General features: G+C 38.9%; 1 protein-coding gene across 2 annotated transcripts in view; it reads left to right on the top strand.

Annotated features, from left to right (window-relative positions):
- Positions 1–5788: 5788 nt before the first annotated feature.
- Epha3 (Eph receptor A3) overlaps positions 5789–16664 on the top strand; it is a 320644-nt gene continuing 309768 nt past the window's right edge. For both annotated transcript variants that reach the window (NM_001362452.1, NM_010140.4), the window contains exon 1: positions 5789–6004. In NM_001362452.1, coding sequence (NP_001349381.1) covers positions 5917–6004 — 88 coding nt within the window. In that variant the 5' untranslated portion in view covers positions 5789–5916. The remainder of the gene's footprint in view (positions 6005–16664) is intronic.

Here is a 16664-nt window from a genome sequence, read left to right as displayed (position 1 = left end):
AGGTTGCAGCAAGTATCATTTTCTATATTTTACTTGCAAAACGGCACATTCTTTGAGATCCTTTTCCTACGTTTGCTTTTCACCTCGTAAGCATAATGGAGACCCCCACAGCATAATGGAGTCCCTGGTGTCTTATCCTTCTTTAAGAAAACAGAGTCTGTGAGGTGTTTTGCATCTCAAAAACCTAGTCTAGGAAGAGATTCTTGGTCTTCTGTTCTGTCCATTAACTACAAAAGCGATTTTCCTTTCAGCCTTGAGGAACCTTCCCCTTACTTGTGGTTGGTTGCTCCCTTCCTGGAGTCTGCATCTCTCTTGACTCCTCTGACTCACTCTCCTTACCATTCCTTTATGATATACATTCCGGTTTACCATAATAAATTCAGCCTCCTTTAGCATTTTGAATAATTTTATTTTATCAGAATTCAATTCAGGAGCCTCATTTCCTCTCACTGTATATGATCTTCTGGGGAAATTAAATTTCTGTCTTGAAATTAAGCTACTTATAATTACCACTCACCTCCTAAGCTTCAGTTCATGCTCTTACTTCCCTCAGAACTTCTGGCTCGATCTTAACGTGTCCTAAACCGAACCCAGCGTTCCCAATACTTCTGCTTTCCCATCAGTTCACTGCAGCACTGGCCGGGTAACCACATAACATGACTTCTCCGGCCTCTCCTTCTAGTCACTGATTTACTGAGATCCAACTTGCAGAATTTGTACTTAACATTCCTACCACCACCAACATCAACAATGGTGCCACTCAGCAATACTGTTACAAGGTGTGCGTTGGAAGGAAATAAATCTCCATGCCAAAAAGATACCTGCATGCTCATGCTTATTCTCAGTAGCCAAGACATAGACTCAACTGAGATGTCATGTAATGAATGAGTGCATTTTAAAAAATGTGTTAGATACCCATAATAGGATAATATTTAAATCCAAAACGACTGAAATCGCGTTGTTTGTGATGATGTGGACAGAAAAAGAAAGCATTCTGCTAAGTGAAATGAGACAGGAACAGAAATGCAGCACCGCAGATTGTTACCCTTTTGTGGAAACAAGAAGGTTATTGCATAGAAGTAGAAAGTAAGGAGGCTGGCATAGGAGGCAGTAATAGGGCAGAATGAGAAGGAATATAAGGGGAACCGGAAGACCTAAGGGTGAAGGGATTCTAATATACAACATTACCAAGTTCAGTGCATGGAGCTAATTGTCTCTTTCAAGATAACCAGAGAAGGGAGTGAACATTTCCAACACAGAACTGATGATATATGAAAAGATAGAAATTATAAGTGGCATATATTGATGGCTGAATATAATATTGTAGTCCACAATACTTGTGTGCATGTTTGTTTGTGTGTGTGTGCACCTGTGTGTCTATGTGTGTGTGCACCTGTGTGAGTCTGTGTGTGTGTGTTTGCATATGTGTTTTTATGTGTGTGAATGTGTGTGTGCACATGTATGTGCATGTCTGTGTCTCTGTGTTTGTGCGAACTCTAAGAGCAAATGAAATATTTAAGATCGTTAAAACATGAAAAGAGATGAGATGTGTGTCTGTACAATGTTACAAGTGTCAAGACAAGTAAAAAAGCAGTACCAGCCCTGGAATCAGAATGCAACCAACCCAGAATTTCTCAACTGTCCATCTGTTAGGCTATGAGTCCTCGGCCAATCGGAGTCACCGTACTCAGAATCATTCTTCAGATATCCTGAGAAGAGGAGGCCAGTAATCAGAGGACAGCTGTGACATTGGCCACAGTTGCAGAGTGCAGGGCAGAGGCAAGGGTTTATCATAGAATTTTCCACAGCCAGTGCTCACTCATTTATCAGGAACTTGCTTGCCTGTGAAAACTTTCAATAGTTTTCTAATGAGTTCATCTCTCCTAGCTCCGTGTTCCCATTTCTGCCAAGAGATGTTAAAGATCGGTATGTGCTACAGCTTTTTCTTCAGCCAACTGGTCTTCCTGACTAACCTTTCCTTCCATGTATATACCTGGCTATCTTTGGAAACGCATAATTGCTAAGACAACAACCCACCTAAGGTCTCTGTCCCCTGATAGTTCATTTCCCTTGACTTGATCTTGGGTTATTCCTACTAGACTTAACATAATGGTCTCCACCATTTTCTCTCCTCAAATCATTTTTTTTTGTGTTCACATAAGAATTTAAAAGGCTACATAGACACCAGGATCTTCCATGTCTTAAAATAAAACTATTGTGAAGTTTTGCCAGCTTTTTTTTTTCTCACTTATGTTGGTGTGGCTTAAAATTCTATTGCTGCTCAGGATCATACAATCTAGACTGCACGTTGGCTAGTGATTTGTTGTTTTTTTTTTATAAAGTGTACTAAAACTTTTTAATATGTCAGACATAAGGATAACATCTTAACCATCATATAACATTTACACTATCCCTAAATGATAGCATATATTGGGGTCAAAATCTCACCAAAAGAGAGCAGACAGTCCAACTGCATGTAGACTGGCTTGAATGAGGAGCTCTACAGGTGACCTACAGTGACAGCTATGTCAACCACAGGAGTGCTGGGGTATTACCTCCTCTCACTATGGCTATTTTTTAAAGTAACATTCTTCCTGTTTTTAAAGTGCAGATTAAGACTTCTATAGTCCAAATCACCCCCACAGTCCTAGGTCCCTAGCATTCTTAGAATCGACACCAGGATCCGTCCATGATGTCCTCTCTCTTCTCTGCTAATCTGACATCAGCTCAGCATCTCTGCTCTAATAACAGAAGTCTGTTTCCTCCAGGAAGCTGGTTGTTCATGGTCACTCTATTTCTGACGCACATTTCAATGATACCCACCATTGCTGCCTTTCCTGGATATAGTTCCACTGCTATCTCTTTCAGGAATGTTCCTCTAACTGCTAAGTTGGGTGGCTAACTCTGCTATTCTTGAAAAAACAAAATGTAGTTTCTTCCCCATCTAGGTCCTCATTCTTTCGGTTAGCTCCTAGTCCTAACCTGTCCTCAGCTTTACTTTATAAATGACTTCCGATGTAACTGTTCTGTATTGGACTTTTTCCTCACTCAGCAGTGGGTTCAGTCAAAAATGTCTGGGTTACAGTGTCCCTTTCAATGAGGATTGTCAGCCCTTCCACACCATGTGACACAGCCCTGGTTTATCCTGGGATGATAATAATTTCCTAAACCTCAGACAGAATCCATTTATTCCTCTGCTTTTGGGTTTGCTCTCTTTAGCCTAGAATAGGTTACGAACACATTGACTTGTGGCAAGGAAATTCTATGCCATTTTCAGTCTACCCCATGGAGAATATTTCCCCAACAGCCACCATCAACTCTGGCTTTCCTCCTGTCCTCTGATGCTATCTCTCTTCCTGACAAAAATACACTGTGTTGCATGCATGTTGGGGTTTTAAAAGTATTTCCCCTCTATTGGACATCACTCTAATTTTGTTTATGCTCCTTCTGTCTACTAACAGTGTCTTCTGAACTCTTGAACTGTTAAATGTTTACCTCTCCTTATATTTCAACACCACTTTTTGGGGAGGACAAGAATCCATTGCAATCATGTCTGTACTTCCAATCTTACTTGCTAGTCTGTCTGTTGACCTGAATTTCTTTTCACATCTATCTAAAATAATCCTGAGATTATAAATCTTTGCAACTTCTTTTTTCTTCCTTCCTTCCTTCCTTCCTTCCTTCCTTCCTTCCTTCCTTCCCCCCCTCTTCCGTCCCTCCTTCCCTTCTTCCTTTCTTTTTCTTTCTTTCCTTCCTTTTACTTATTCATTCCTTCTTTTTATTTTAGAGGCAGGATTTCATGTAGCCCAGGATGTCATATAATTCAGTGTGTAATGAGAAGTTTTTCTTCCTCCATCCTCCAAACGCTGTGTTACACACCCTGCCTATGTAATACTGGGTGTAGAACTCAGGTCCTCATGCAAGCACTCTACCAACTGGGCTACACTCTCAGCTTTGGGACCTCTCTTTTTCTGCTGTCTTTTTGGATTAAGGAGTCTACAACTGAGACATCCTAGATAGCTTACATAGTGTGCCTAGCTCAGGCATTGCTTTAAACTCCATTTCTGCATACTTGTAACATTGTTCAAACATGAACAACCTTTTCACCATCCCAGGTGGTTGTTAGATGTTAGATGTGAAAGAGAAATAATGGGATAGTGAGAGGAAAGGAAGTAATACGTTCATAAAGACCAGCATACCATCATGACCTTTCCAAATGCTTTTAAATTGCAATCTGAAATAAATGTCATTTCTTTCAAACTCTCAGTAAAAAAAAAAAATCATATCCAGCTATGAAGCAATGTAACTGTTGTGGAACTGCAAACATTATGAGGCAATCCCCACTCTCTCCATTTTCTGGTCAACAAACCTTATTTTCAATGGAGTCAGATTTAGCACTGGTGGGCTCTACAGCCTCTGGTGGCCTAATGTGAGAAGGAGTTAGGGAGACAAGTCTCTCGAGGAAGTGTGAACAGAATCAGTCTCTTCCATCTGGCTTCTTCAACCCAACCCATCTTTACCAAACAGTCAACAAAGAGTATCAGAAGCCATTAGCCTAAATTCCAGGGTCATAGAAAGTGGAGTGCTTGTGAAATACACATCTTATTATCAGGACCCTTAAAAACCTACTCCGTCTCCCTTCTCAGGGCTCTAACACTGATCACTGGCGTTAACGTTGTCAACCTAATTTTCCGTTTTGAAGCCGTGTAAGGAAGTCATCTTGCTCCTTTTCAGGATAGGCTGAGATGGATGGGTGGTTGAGAGGGTTGGTGAGGAATCATTTTCTGGGACCTATTTCAAAGATAATTCAAAAGAGATCTTAAAGTAGAAATTGGATAAATTACATGGCTGAAGTAGGTTGCAGTGAGGTTGTTCAGCATGAGACCGTTTGTAACCATCATGCAAAGTAATTTAGCAAGTCCAAGGACATTGTTCTCTAGGAAATACTGGATTTTTCAGCGTTAAAAGAGCAGCCTTCAAATAGTCCCAGATTAGTGGCAGCTGGAAGGCAGAACAGGGAGCTATGAGTTAATCTCCGAGTCTCACAAAACAGGAAAGTTCTAGTGCTAGCTAGTTGTAGGCAGGAGCATTCCTTGTTCAGGACTTTCGATTTATATTGCAAATCCAGCAACCATCCGATGGAATGAGTGGTAGTCTGAAGCTATGGCTTTGGCTAGGATTGTTCCTGTCCTGGGAGGGCAACGGCTATTTGCCAGTGTTCAGAACCTGACTGTGACCTCTCTGTTTCAGCTGAGATTGCTGTATCAAATGCCTTTAACAGCCCCAATACCATGTGGTAGACTGAGCAGTCTACTTTTATCTTGTTGAATCACTAAGAGGACTGTGAACACACAGAACACAGTAAACGGATTAATTGCAATGGTCTTTGTCGTTCTACAATAATTGAATGAACGTCTTCCACTTTTAAAAACAATACTACTTTTTTGAACATTAGTTTCAACTCACAGTACCTCTAATAGGGATCTTTCAGAAATAGGCAACTGATCAAGTATAGCAAACAAATAGCTGCCTTCCCGTGAAAACGGAATGGCTCCCAAGACTCTCCGTCGCTGTCGCTGTCCCAGCACATCTTCTGGCTTTCCTACCCCACCAGCAACACTCTCGACCTCCACCCCTCTGCGTTCTTCCGCAGCTCCGTGGAACGGAGCTGGCTGCCAGCCATGGGGCTGCCCTGCTCTTCTTCAGCGCCCGCTGGCGACGGCACTAGGACCCAGAGAAGTCCCCGAGCGGGGTTCGCAGAAAGGCAGCCAGACTCCTCCTTATCTCCAGTGTCAAACTTGACATCAGACTGCGAGCGGAGCATGGTAACTTCTCCAGCAATCAGAGCGCTCCCCCTCACATCAGTGGTATGCTTCGCGGAGATATGCTCCTCTCACTGCCCGGTGCACCAGCAACATGGATTGTCACCTCTCCATCCTCGTCCTGCTCGGCTGCTGCGTCCTCAGCTGCTCCGGAGAACTGAGCCCACAGCCTTCCAACGAAGGTAAGCCAGGTAACCGCGCCGCTCCCGCCGGAGCGGAGCCCACAGCCCCCGGACGGCGCTGTTCCCTGAGATGCCCAGAAAGCAGTGGCAGCGAAAAGATTGTTTGCCCAGTAGCAATCCCAAAACACTTTTGGGGGATGTCTTGGGATTGTAGAAACCTTTAAAAATAATAATAAATCTGTTTTTAATCTGATAGCGAGCGATTCAAGTGATTACCACATTTACCAATTTGAACCAGAAAGAAAGAAAACCTTCGGTTTCTTTTTTTCTTTTTTTCTTTTTTTAACAACCCAGACTGTTAATTGCCAAATAGCCAAGGCAGTATTTTATTTTCTAATTATGACCATGTGGTTCTTTGAGAAGTTTCAAAGAAAAGGCTAGCCTCTCTTGAGATCCCCGCGGTGTGTTTTAAAGATAATGACAGGTTGCTCCTGCTTACACCCTTTGGCACTTATGAATGGACTGGAGAGAAGGGGGCTCGTTGGACCCGAGGTGTTTGAGTGCGCGCGTGTGTGCATGTGTTTATGTTACAACCGCCTTATTGAAGTGCTGTGGATCCCGCCGGGCGATGCTGTGCTCAGCGATACAGGTTCTCATGGGTAGCATATGCATGCCACATTATTAACAGCAGTGATGGTTCAAGGGATATACAGTGAGCTTAAGTTGGGTTCTTTTGTAAAAAGGCCTTTCATACACATAGAAGGATGCATTTAATGATTGATTGATAATTAGCTCCTGGGTAGATACAGTAAATAACAGACTAGCAAATTAGAAAGAACACTCATGGAAAGCTAACGGCATTTCCTTGATGCTGGATTAATTATTGTCAGTGTAACGGGCATCCTTGCATTCTCAATGGATCAAAGTGTAAACCTAATATTGAGAATATTTGTTTTCGTGGATACTGAGCAGACTCATGATATTTTTTTCAGACTTTTCATTATCTAGTTTTAATGATTTGTGAATACAAACTCTTAAGACAACTTCTCTGAATAATTGATTGCCTTGCAGCAACACTTACAACTTTAATTTCCTCTTAATGATTTTGAACATTGAGAATTGTATCGAGCAAGTTAACAATAGAGGACAGCTGAAGTGCAGGGAGCACAGTAGCTGTACAACACTCACTTAAAAACGTTTTGTAGAGCCAATGTTGTAGACATTATGCTTATGCCCATGTGAAAGAAAAATGTATGTAAACCCATTAGCACAAAGACCGCTTCCCATGTTTGGTGACCCACTTTCACGCTAATGGGACAGTTTAATTTTCTTTCCTTAGTGCCTTGGCTGCCTTTATCAGTCTGACTGGTTTTATTATTTTTTGTTTGCTTTTCAGTAGAGAAGTAGTGGTTTTTTGTTTGTTTGTTTGTTTGTTTTTCTTTTCATCATGAAGATGGGAAAACTGATTTTTTCCACAAATCACTTATTTAGTAATACAAATTAAAATGTTCACTTAAAAATAATCATCAGCCATTCTTGAAAGAAAGGTCATCCTGAGTGGTCATCTGCGCATGAGTAACACAGCAGTATGTTAAATTCTTTTAAAATATTTTTCTCAATATATTAAAATACTAACAATAACTAGAAAATAATATAACTGGCACTTTTATTTATTTATTTATTTTTGCTGAGTTGTCTTTTTCCAAATAGAATGTGTACGGACTACCCAGACAATGATCTCACTGAATTAGTGATGTGTAGGATAGAGATGAACTTACGTTTATGGTCAACTTAACCTCACTTTAAATTGCAAATAATAATAATAATGACCTTAGTTTTATTCATACTCATATAAAAGCAATGCCTATTAATTTAATGTAATAAGTATAATTAAATCTTAATTACCATTAAACCACTTTATATATGTATAATTGAATAGTGTATGTAAATAGTCATGTATTAATACCATAGAGCTATAATGGTAAAAATACTTATAAAACTAATATAGTATTTAATTGGCTTAGCTGAAAGTTTTATGTATCTATTGTTCACAGGATTGGTCTTTTCAGACACTATCATATGGCTGTCTCGCTCTCTTTACAAGGATAAAACAAAAGTTAAAATGATTAGTTTAAGTTAGATAACACTTCAATGAGACTTTAAATATTTATCAAATATCTTGGCCCTAAGCAGTTGAGTTGAGTCATATGGGAAGTGAAAATTTCTGATCTGTGCCACAATTTCCATGCAGTAAGCTGGACTCATAGATAGAGTTAAGATAAAGAGAACCAGATAACGTAGCTTTCCTATATAGCTAAGATAAAGTCAACCAGTTAATGCTGCTTTCTTGTTTCATCAGTAGTTTGAAACCTAAAGCTATATAGGAAGAGGCTATATAGGAAGCTATATAAAGAGCTCCTTATATATAAGAAAATAAATTATACTTGAAATGTGATGCCTAACGTGCTTTAAAACTACAGAAAACCTGCAGCAACATATTTACTAACATATATTCTCCTATCTATCATGGGATAGACATGACAAAGTTGGATGAACAAAACCAGGCCATTGAGCTGATTGCTAAGAAACTCATCTTTATGGGAGTTTTAACAAAAAAAAAAAAAAAAAAAATGAGATGGCTAAATAAAACTATTGAAATTCCAGGAGTCCAAAGTAAAGAAAAATAACTTAAGAGTTTGCGTGAATGTCCCAGTTCATCAGTTAATTATGTGACTTTCTAATGTGATTTTGATAAAGTGACTCCAACTGCTACTTTGCCTCCATGGTCTTGTGGATAATATAGAGCTGTATGATTCCGAGGATGCCTTAAAACCTTGCCTGAAGACCCACGCAGAAGGTAGTAAAGAATTTGTTAACAATGATCAGTTCTTTCCACTCACGTGGCACGAGAAGAAAATTCTACTGAGAAATTAGTTACTTCTCAAAGTAAAATTAGTACTGGACAGTTCTGTGTGGGACAGCCTTAGGCTCAGTTCTGTGTGGGACAGCCTTAGGCTCAGTTCTGTGTGGGACAGCCTTAGGCCCATTCTTCCTTGCAGGGACTCAGATCATGGCAAACAGTAACTTTTGAAAGATGTTAAAGCTTGATACAGAGGGAAGTGATCAACCTTCCTTAGCTCACCCAACTTTACAACTGCATGAAGTACTCTCTATACATACTAAATACTTGTAGCTGTCTGAAGCAAAATGGACTGCTTATTCAATATTATATGCAACATATTCCATCGAACAGTTTCCACAAATTGTATTCACACCTATCCTTTGCATTATTTACACTGAAAATGAGAGTTTTTTTTTTTAATACAGTTCAGTAAAATTCAGTCCCCATACCTAAATACTTCTTGCTGAGATACTCTTTTCTGTAGTGTATCTGTGGGACACTGTCTCTGAAACATTCTTCCTTTAACGTAAATCTCTGCTAAGTACAAGAAAGACTATGCAATTGTTGGACGATTAATAGTAAAACTTGCCTATGTATACTATATACTTCTCTTGGAGCAGTGGGCAAATGTTGACACAATAAATATTTAAGTCACAGATTTTTCACTTTGAAAATTTGTTCTTAATTGGCATCCCCTTTAATGTATATAAACTCTTACTCTCAAATAAAAACTCTCTGTGATTGAAACATTAACAGAGAGCTAAGCTATCATGTCATCTTTATAGGCTTTTTTTTTTTAAAAAAAGAAAAAGAGCTTACATTTGCTTTTAATAGCATTTCTTCATGCTAGACTAAATAATTGAATGCATTATACATTTCTGTAATTTAATAGTTCTCCTAATAGCTTGCCCCTCCTCCCACCCCCAACGGTTATAACTGTGTGCTGTTTGCCTGAAGGTAGAAGAACCCTTAATTTCACTGCTTCATAACCCACAACAGTTAACACTTGACCTAGGTCATTAACAGGATTATCAGCAAATTTGTTTAAGCTTTTACTGACAATCTGAATTGCTATGATAATATTTTGACTGTGCCAAAAAAGTAACTTCTTGTAACCTCTCAAAATTGATCATGAAATTAATTCATTTTGAATTTATATCTTCCTCCTAAAGAATAATGTTGATATCATTAAATTCAAGTGAGGAAGTATTCACTTTAAGACCCAACTCATCTCAGTGTTGACATCAGTTCTTGTCAGAAGTAAAAAATTAGTAATCCCTTTTAAATATAAGTATTCTAGCAAGTATAGTGAATTTAGACAGACAAAACACCCTCGCCATAGCTATGAACATTTTCAGCTTTATGCTTTTTTATACTGATTCTGTGATGGATACAAATTTTCTTCTCCCCGTAAAGTAAAAAGTTATGGGTATAAGTCAGAAGTGACTGTACCTATAAAATGTAAACACTATTGCTACAGGCTAATTCAGTTTTACTATACAGAAATTTATCTTCTCGATGAATTAATAGAAACTGAAAGTTTCTATGAAAAAATCAAAACTAATATATACTCTTATAACAAAATAGTATGCGATCATATTTTAAAAGTATTTACCAGTGTTTACTAACTTACAAGGTTTATAACTTGAGAAAGTTTCATAAGTTTTCTGCCCCTTGAATCTAATCATCATGGTATTTTCCTTGCTCATAAAAATGTGATAGTTTAAACTTGATCTTTATATAAATTTAAAGTAATGATTCAATGAAATTCTTTATCTTGAATGTGTATTATCCCAATTTGAACATTAAAATTCCTGTATTTTCTTTATAGTCCAATCACTTTTAATACTATTTCAAAATATTCCTTCCTTATAAAATATCCTTAAACGTTCAATTTTTTTAGGGGAACTTCTTGGATTTTTTTTCCTGAACTAAAATATACACAACGTTTAAATATCAAATAATTAGTTACATATGCAAAGGGTTTTAAGGGAAAGCATATTTCTACAATATATTTGATTTAGTGACTTCAATAGAAATGGAAGCAGCAAGAAATGTTCTCGAAAGTTACATTTTCCAAGTCATAAAATCTTCAAGAAAGTATTAATAAAACTTTCCACAAATCATCAGAACTCGATAAGTTCTTACAGACAGTACTTACTTAGAATCCCGTGATGTGGGCTACCTTTGATTTGAGTCATTTTCCACTGGTTTTGTTTGGCATAAATGCTAGATGTACAGAGAAATATGTATTTCTTGGAAGAATACTAACTTTTAAAAAATTTTTTATCTAGATCTCTAGTTTTATTTTTTAACATGCACACTTGTCTGTAAATTATTCAATAAACTAATAAACTTGGCTCTTTACTTCTTGCTTCAGAGAGATTGAGAGCAGATTCGGGTGTCTCTCTTTGGTTGTTTTAAGAGATCTGGATTTTATCACCACTGAGGGTCAGTAAGGGGCTTTTACCAAGTGTGCAAGTAGCTTTTCACACATTTTTCAAATAAAGGGTTGATTGGTGTGAAAGGTTTGTTATATTATTCTTCTAGGTATATAGAAAACTGGGATTAAATATTTACTCTTCAAAAAATAGGAAAGAAAGAAAGAATTTTGCTGCAATGACTTCAAGAATAAAAACAGTGTTGGGATATTAATAAAACACAACAGTTTCCAAACCATTAATCCATCATACTTGGAAGCCATTGCTCCTGTGTTCAAAGGACTGGATAGTTGTGTGCCCTTGATTTCAAACTGCAGTTGTGTTCGCGGCTGTCTAGTACCAGGTAGTTGTTTGAACACCCTCCCCCCAAGAAAAATATGAACATCAGGAAGTTTTATTTTATCTCCCACGAGTTTTCTTGGGAATGCATTTTAAAAGGTAGTTCACTATAAAGAATGCTCATGCAAGCAAAACTAAATGAGCAGATTACAGAAATGGAGAAGAACACAGATTCTAAAGCCAAGGATAGTATAATGCCATAAAATATCTTTACCACTTACATCACCTGTGTAAATTTTTATTAAATCCTTAAAACCTAGATTTTAAAAATGGTGTGTAGCTTTGTTTATTTCTCCTCTGAAGTTTACAGATTTACTTTTGCCCAGGAAAGTTTTAAAAGTGTGAGCCAAGCTTACTTTGAAAGCCTGGGCTCATGCACGTGGAGGGTGGATGGAATCAAAACCAGTTCAGCAAATAAAGCTTCAAACTTGAAATGACGTTATTAAACTGGAAACCCTGAATGTGCACAGCGCCCTCCACCCCCCTTCATTTTCTAAACCACGTCCCGCTGTTCTAGTCAAAGCAAAGGGTGAAAATCCACATAATCCAAACCAACATGGCGAACTGAGAATAATAGGTGAGGAAGGAGTCGGGGAAACAAATCGCAGCACTGTACAAACAAACTGCTGTGAACAATCTTCCTCCCGGACAGGGGTGGTCAAAGGAGGAGGTGAGTGCGCCTCTTCGCATCCTGCTGCCTACATTTGATAAGACACTGCCATTTAAGTTGTAAAACTGTGTGCCCTAGTAAAATTTTAGCACTATGGCTCTTTACAGGGAGTAACTGTTAGGTGGCCACAAAGGAATCAGGCACCCTCGCTGCCATCACACCCCTGCCAGGGTGTCTTAATCCCTATCTACTTGAAAAGGGAGAAGTAGAGCCAAGGAAGCCATGCCGCTTCGCTCCTCAGACCCGTTTACTGTTTTCTTATTAAAACCCAGCCAGTGAGTGAAGCGGCCAGCTGTAAGCCCTCCAGGGCCAGGGAGCACTTCCAGCAGTTTTCCCTCAATCGGGTACCGAAGTCAGTGCTGGAGCGCGGCGCGGAGCCCGGATGGCCATGGAACGATGGAGGGGTGCTGGCTGCTTTGGGCACCTGGCATCCCATGGCTCGCTCTGTGCCGGCTCCTCTGGACGACTGCGCCCACAGCAGCCGAAGAGCTCCTGGGAGCAGAACTCCTCTGACTGTTTCCTTAGGAAGGAAGCTAGCAAGCATCTTGCAACCAACGCGCGCCCTCTGCCTGCAGCCTAGGAGCTGCTACCGCCTCTCTGCGCCGCGCCGCTCTACCCCACCTGGCAGCCACCTGCACCGGATCAGGCACAGGGAGAATGCGACCCCCCCCCCACCTCCCAACCCCCTGTACCCCAGCAAGTCCAGATCTTCGTAGGAGACCACAGATCTCAGATTTCCTTGCTGCTTCCTCCGGTGGCTGTCAACCAGACCTTTCAATCTGGCATCTGGAGGTGGCGTGGGAGTGTCTTTTCTGTCTACCTTCCTCTACCCACCGGGTGACTTAGGGAGAGAGGAGGGGGAGGGGAGGGGTCCAGCAGAGTTTCCTGCAAGGTTGGAAAAGCACCTCTTCATTTACTGAAAGCAGAGACCTCTGATTAGCCGACTGTCCTGTTGGCTGCTCTCTGACCCTCCTTGCTATTTCTTAATGTCTCCACAGTGTGTTCTCCCCACTCCCGTTTCTAAATAAAGGAATTGTTTTGCTTTTTCAGTGTTCTTTAAAGTTACCTGCAGATGACATCCACCTTTAATCCCTTCCTTATCGTTAAAGGAGTGTTCCTTAAGCCTTCCTGCTCCTACTCAGAGTGCCCTGGTGCCCCTACCCCCAAACCACCCCTCTCTCAGATTGGTACCATTTTTGTTGGTTTGTTTGTTTCCTTCGGAGTTTGAAGATAAACTTAAAACATAGGGTGTTTCTTCAAAGTGGAGTAATCCGAGTAGATTCACGGTTTACTGCCGCTTTTATTTTTGTGACTGTGTGTCTTCAATGTTATTCTTAAATAATGGCTGAATCCAGTAGCTAAGTGAGTGTGGTTTAAATGTCCTTTCCTCCACTGGGGTTGCAACCTCACTGTCCAGTGATCTTTTTCATCCATCCCTTAGTGAAGCCTTACATCAACCACACCTAACATACATCATACATATTAGGGCATTTCTTAGATACAACTGAGGAATCATCCCAGCAACACACCACTGGACCCAGGCTCCATCTTGTCTCTGGGTCTTCACTTTGACATTTCTCCTCTCTACAAATCCTGGTTATCTATGAAGAGTCCTTACATCCCAGAACAATACTAGATTGCTCTCTGTGGCTGAACTAATTTGTTTTTTTTGTTTGTTTGTTTGTTTGTTTGTTTGTTTGACTTTGCAAAATTAACTTCAAAATGTTGAGAACATTTTGGCCGGAGAAATTAAGTTAAATCAGTATGAGGACTTTGAACTTCCTAAACGAGGACACACATAGATCCTGACTCTCTGAAAGTTACTTAAACTGATGACTATCTGTAAGGTAGGGGAAGTTGATGCAGACAGTAGTCCCTTAGGCCTATGGAGCCTTTCCTTCACTTATCTTGGCCTCTGCTTTCTTATCACTCAAACAACACATGCCTCACCCTGAAATAAAGATTTTCCCAGATTCCACAGACAAACAAACAAACAAAAACAAACAAACAAAAACAAAAAAGAAAGGGAAAAATGTGAGAAAATTGTCACCATAACCAGGGTGTGATTATTGAGGCGTTTTGTTTTTGTATCCCAAGAATGGAGTGTGGCTTGACTCCGGGAGTTGTCACAGAAAATCAGGAAGAGGGAAAATAGAGCATGCTCCAAAATGTAGGTGCAGCTCCCTGTGGGAAATCCTCCGATTTGAGAGATTTAAAAAAAATAATAATACTTAGGATGAAAAAAAATAGAATTAAGTTATTTGTCTTTGTTTACATTAAAAAATACTTGTAGCTTGTTTAAGAGAGTTAACATGGTAGCTAAAAGAGTACTTTGTAAAGTAGCAAATTAAGTATGGAGCAATTTGCTTTTCATGGGGAATTTCAACACACATGTTCAGCTTTAATTGATGCAATAAATTCCCTGTACCTGCCAAAGAGCAAAAATAGTGTATTGATGACATCAGGCTTCTAAGTAGAAGAGCAAGCTGCCTTTAAGTGTCTTTCTTCTGTTGCTGAAATGTCAATGTGTAACTTTTAAACATGTTAGTTAATGTTTTTTTTTTTTTTTTTTTTTTTTGGAAACATGGTCTAATGTAGCCCAGCCTGGCTTTGAACTCTTGACCTTTTTTACATGCGCTGGAATTGGAGAAGTGGGTCACTACTTCTGGTTTAACTTAAACTTTCTAATGTGTTGTCTGTTACACACTGTGTTCTTGCAGAGGATCCAGCCACCCAGCCACTGGCAAATGAGAAAGCCTTAGCAGATAGCTCTTTCCCACCCTTACATCTGGGAAATAACTCAGCAATTTTTTCCCTCAAATGTGGTTCTTAAAATTCATGTATGGATTTGAATAACGCTTCCAAATCAAAGGAAATGTAAGCTTGACTTAAAAACCCAGTCCTTCATGTGAGATTATAAAACCATTGCATTCTGTTATTAAGTATTTAATAACATATGAAACTAATACTTGTGGAAATCTGGCCTTTATAATACCTCTGCAATGTATGTCTTTTTATAGGTCTAAGGCTTAAAATTAAATTATTAAACAAAATGAATTAAATACATAAAAATTCCCAAACTGAGTTTTATTGTTTATTTGCTCTCAAAACAACAGTCTTGACCAATTATGTAGCTGAACCTTATAACCTATTGAGGTAACTTGGAAAACAGCATTCAGGTTGGTTGCTAAGAGGTACATTTGGCAAAGGTCAGAATTATTTCCTGTAGAACTTACGAAGAGGTTAAACTAACTTTTTTCCAATAATAATTAAGAGTGCTAGACTAAGAATAAGCCCACTAGGCCCTAGTGACATTGAAACTTTCCCTGTCTTTTAAAAAAATATAAGATTCGCAATTTGTACTTCTTTGCTGTCAAAGTTGGCCAATTTCTAATCCCTAGAAAACTTAACATTTCAAGTTTCCCTCGGAATACATTCAGGAAATAGCCTCACACGTTAGTGTGCTTCTTTCTGGTTTGCAAAACTGGTTTAGCTAATGATTCTATCTTTTGCTATCTTTTGAGTAGTAAAGTTATGACATTCTTTTATAAGGATAGATCTTGATGCAAAAGATGGCAGACAATGTTCACACTGAGAAGTCAGGCAGAGAAACTAATTTGCAATGGCTTCCATTTGGCTCATTTGACTAATCCTTAAGATAAGCAGAACTTTGCTCTGAGGAAAAGTCTGTTTGCAGCACAAGCTCTCTCTCTCTCTCTCTCTCTCTCTCTCTCTCTCTCTCTCTCTCTCTCTCTGTGTGTGTGTGTGTGTGTGTGTGTGTGTGTGTGGCCAATCAGGATTCTCTTACCAAATTGAACTGTTCCCATACTGTGGCTAAAATGTTAAAGACGAGTATGTTTGTTATGGACACAGATGTGTAAAATTTATTCTGGAAAACAAATTGCCAATGAGATTAAAAATTAAAAGAACCGTTGTTTGTCATAGTCTCATCTTGATCTTTCCCCTTTACTGTCTGTAATAATGACAATATTCCCACAAATATGCCAAAGCAATTTAAGGTAGGTCTTGCTTTTTAAGACTGAAGAAAATTAAAATTATTACCCAAAGTATAGCAATAAATTAAAACTCTGTCCCTTTATTAAATATGAAAATCCTATTAAATTTAACTACTGTGAAATACTAGAAATACTTGTTTAAAGCCTACTATTTTTCTCTTGATTTATTTTCTCAGTGTTACCATAGATAAGACTCATTTACATTTGGTAACTCAAAGGAAAAACTAACACAGAATTTTTACTGTGTGTTATCAACACGTCTGGCCTAGACTACTCCTTTGATGTCCTTGTTTTATGAAAAACAAATTCTTCCGTGAGTATTTCAGGTGACTGAGCTGGTTAATTTAATCTA

The sequence above is a fragment of the Mus musculus genome, chromosome 16 (assembly GCF_000001635.26).
Source record: "Mus musculus strain C57BL/6J chromosome 16, GRCm38.p6 C57BL/6J".
Lineage (NCBI taxonomy): Eukaryota > Metazoa > Chordata > Mammalia > Rodentia > Muridae > Mus > Mus musculus.
This window is presented reverse-complemented; position numbering and strand designations above follow the sequence as displayed.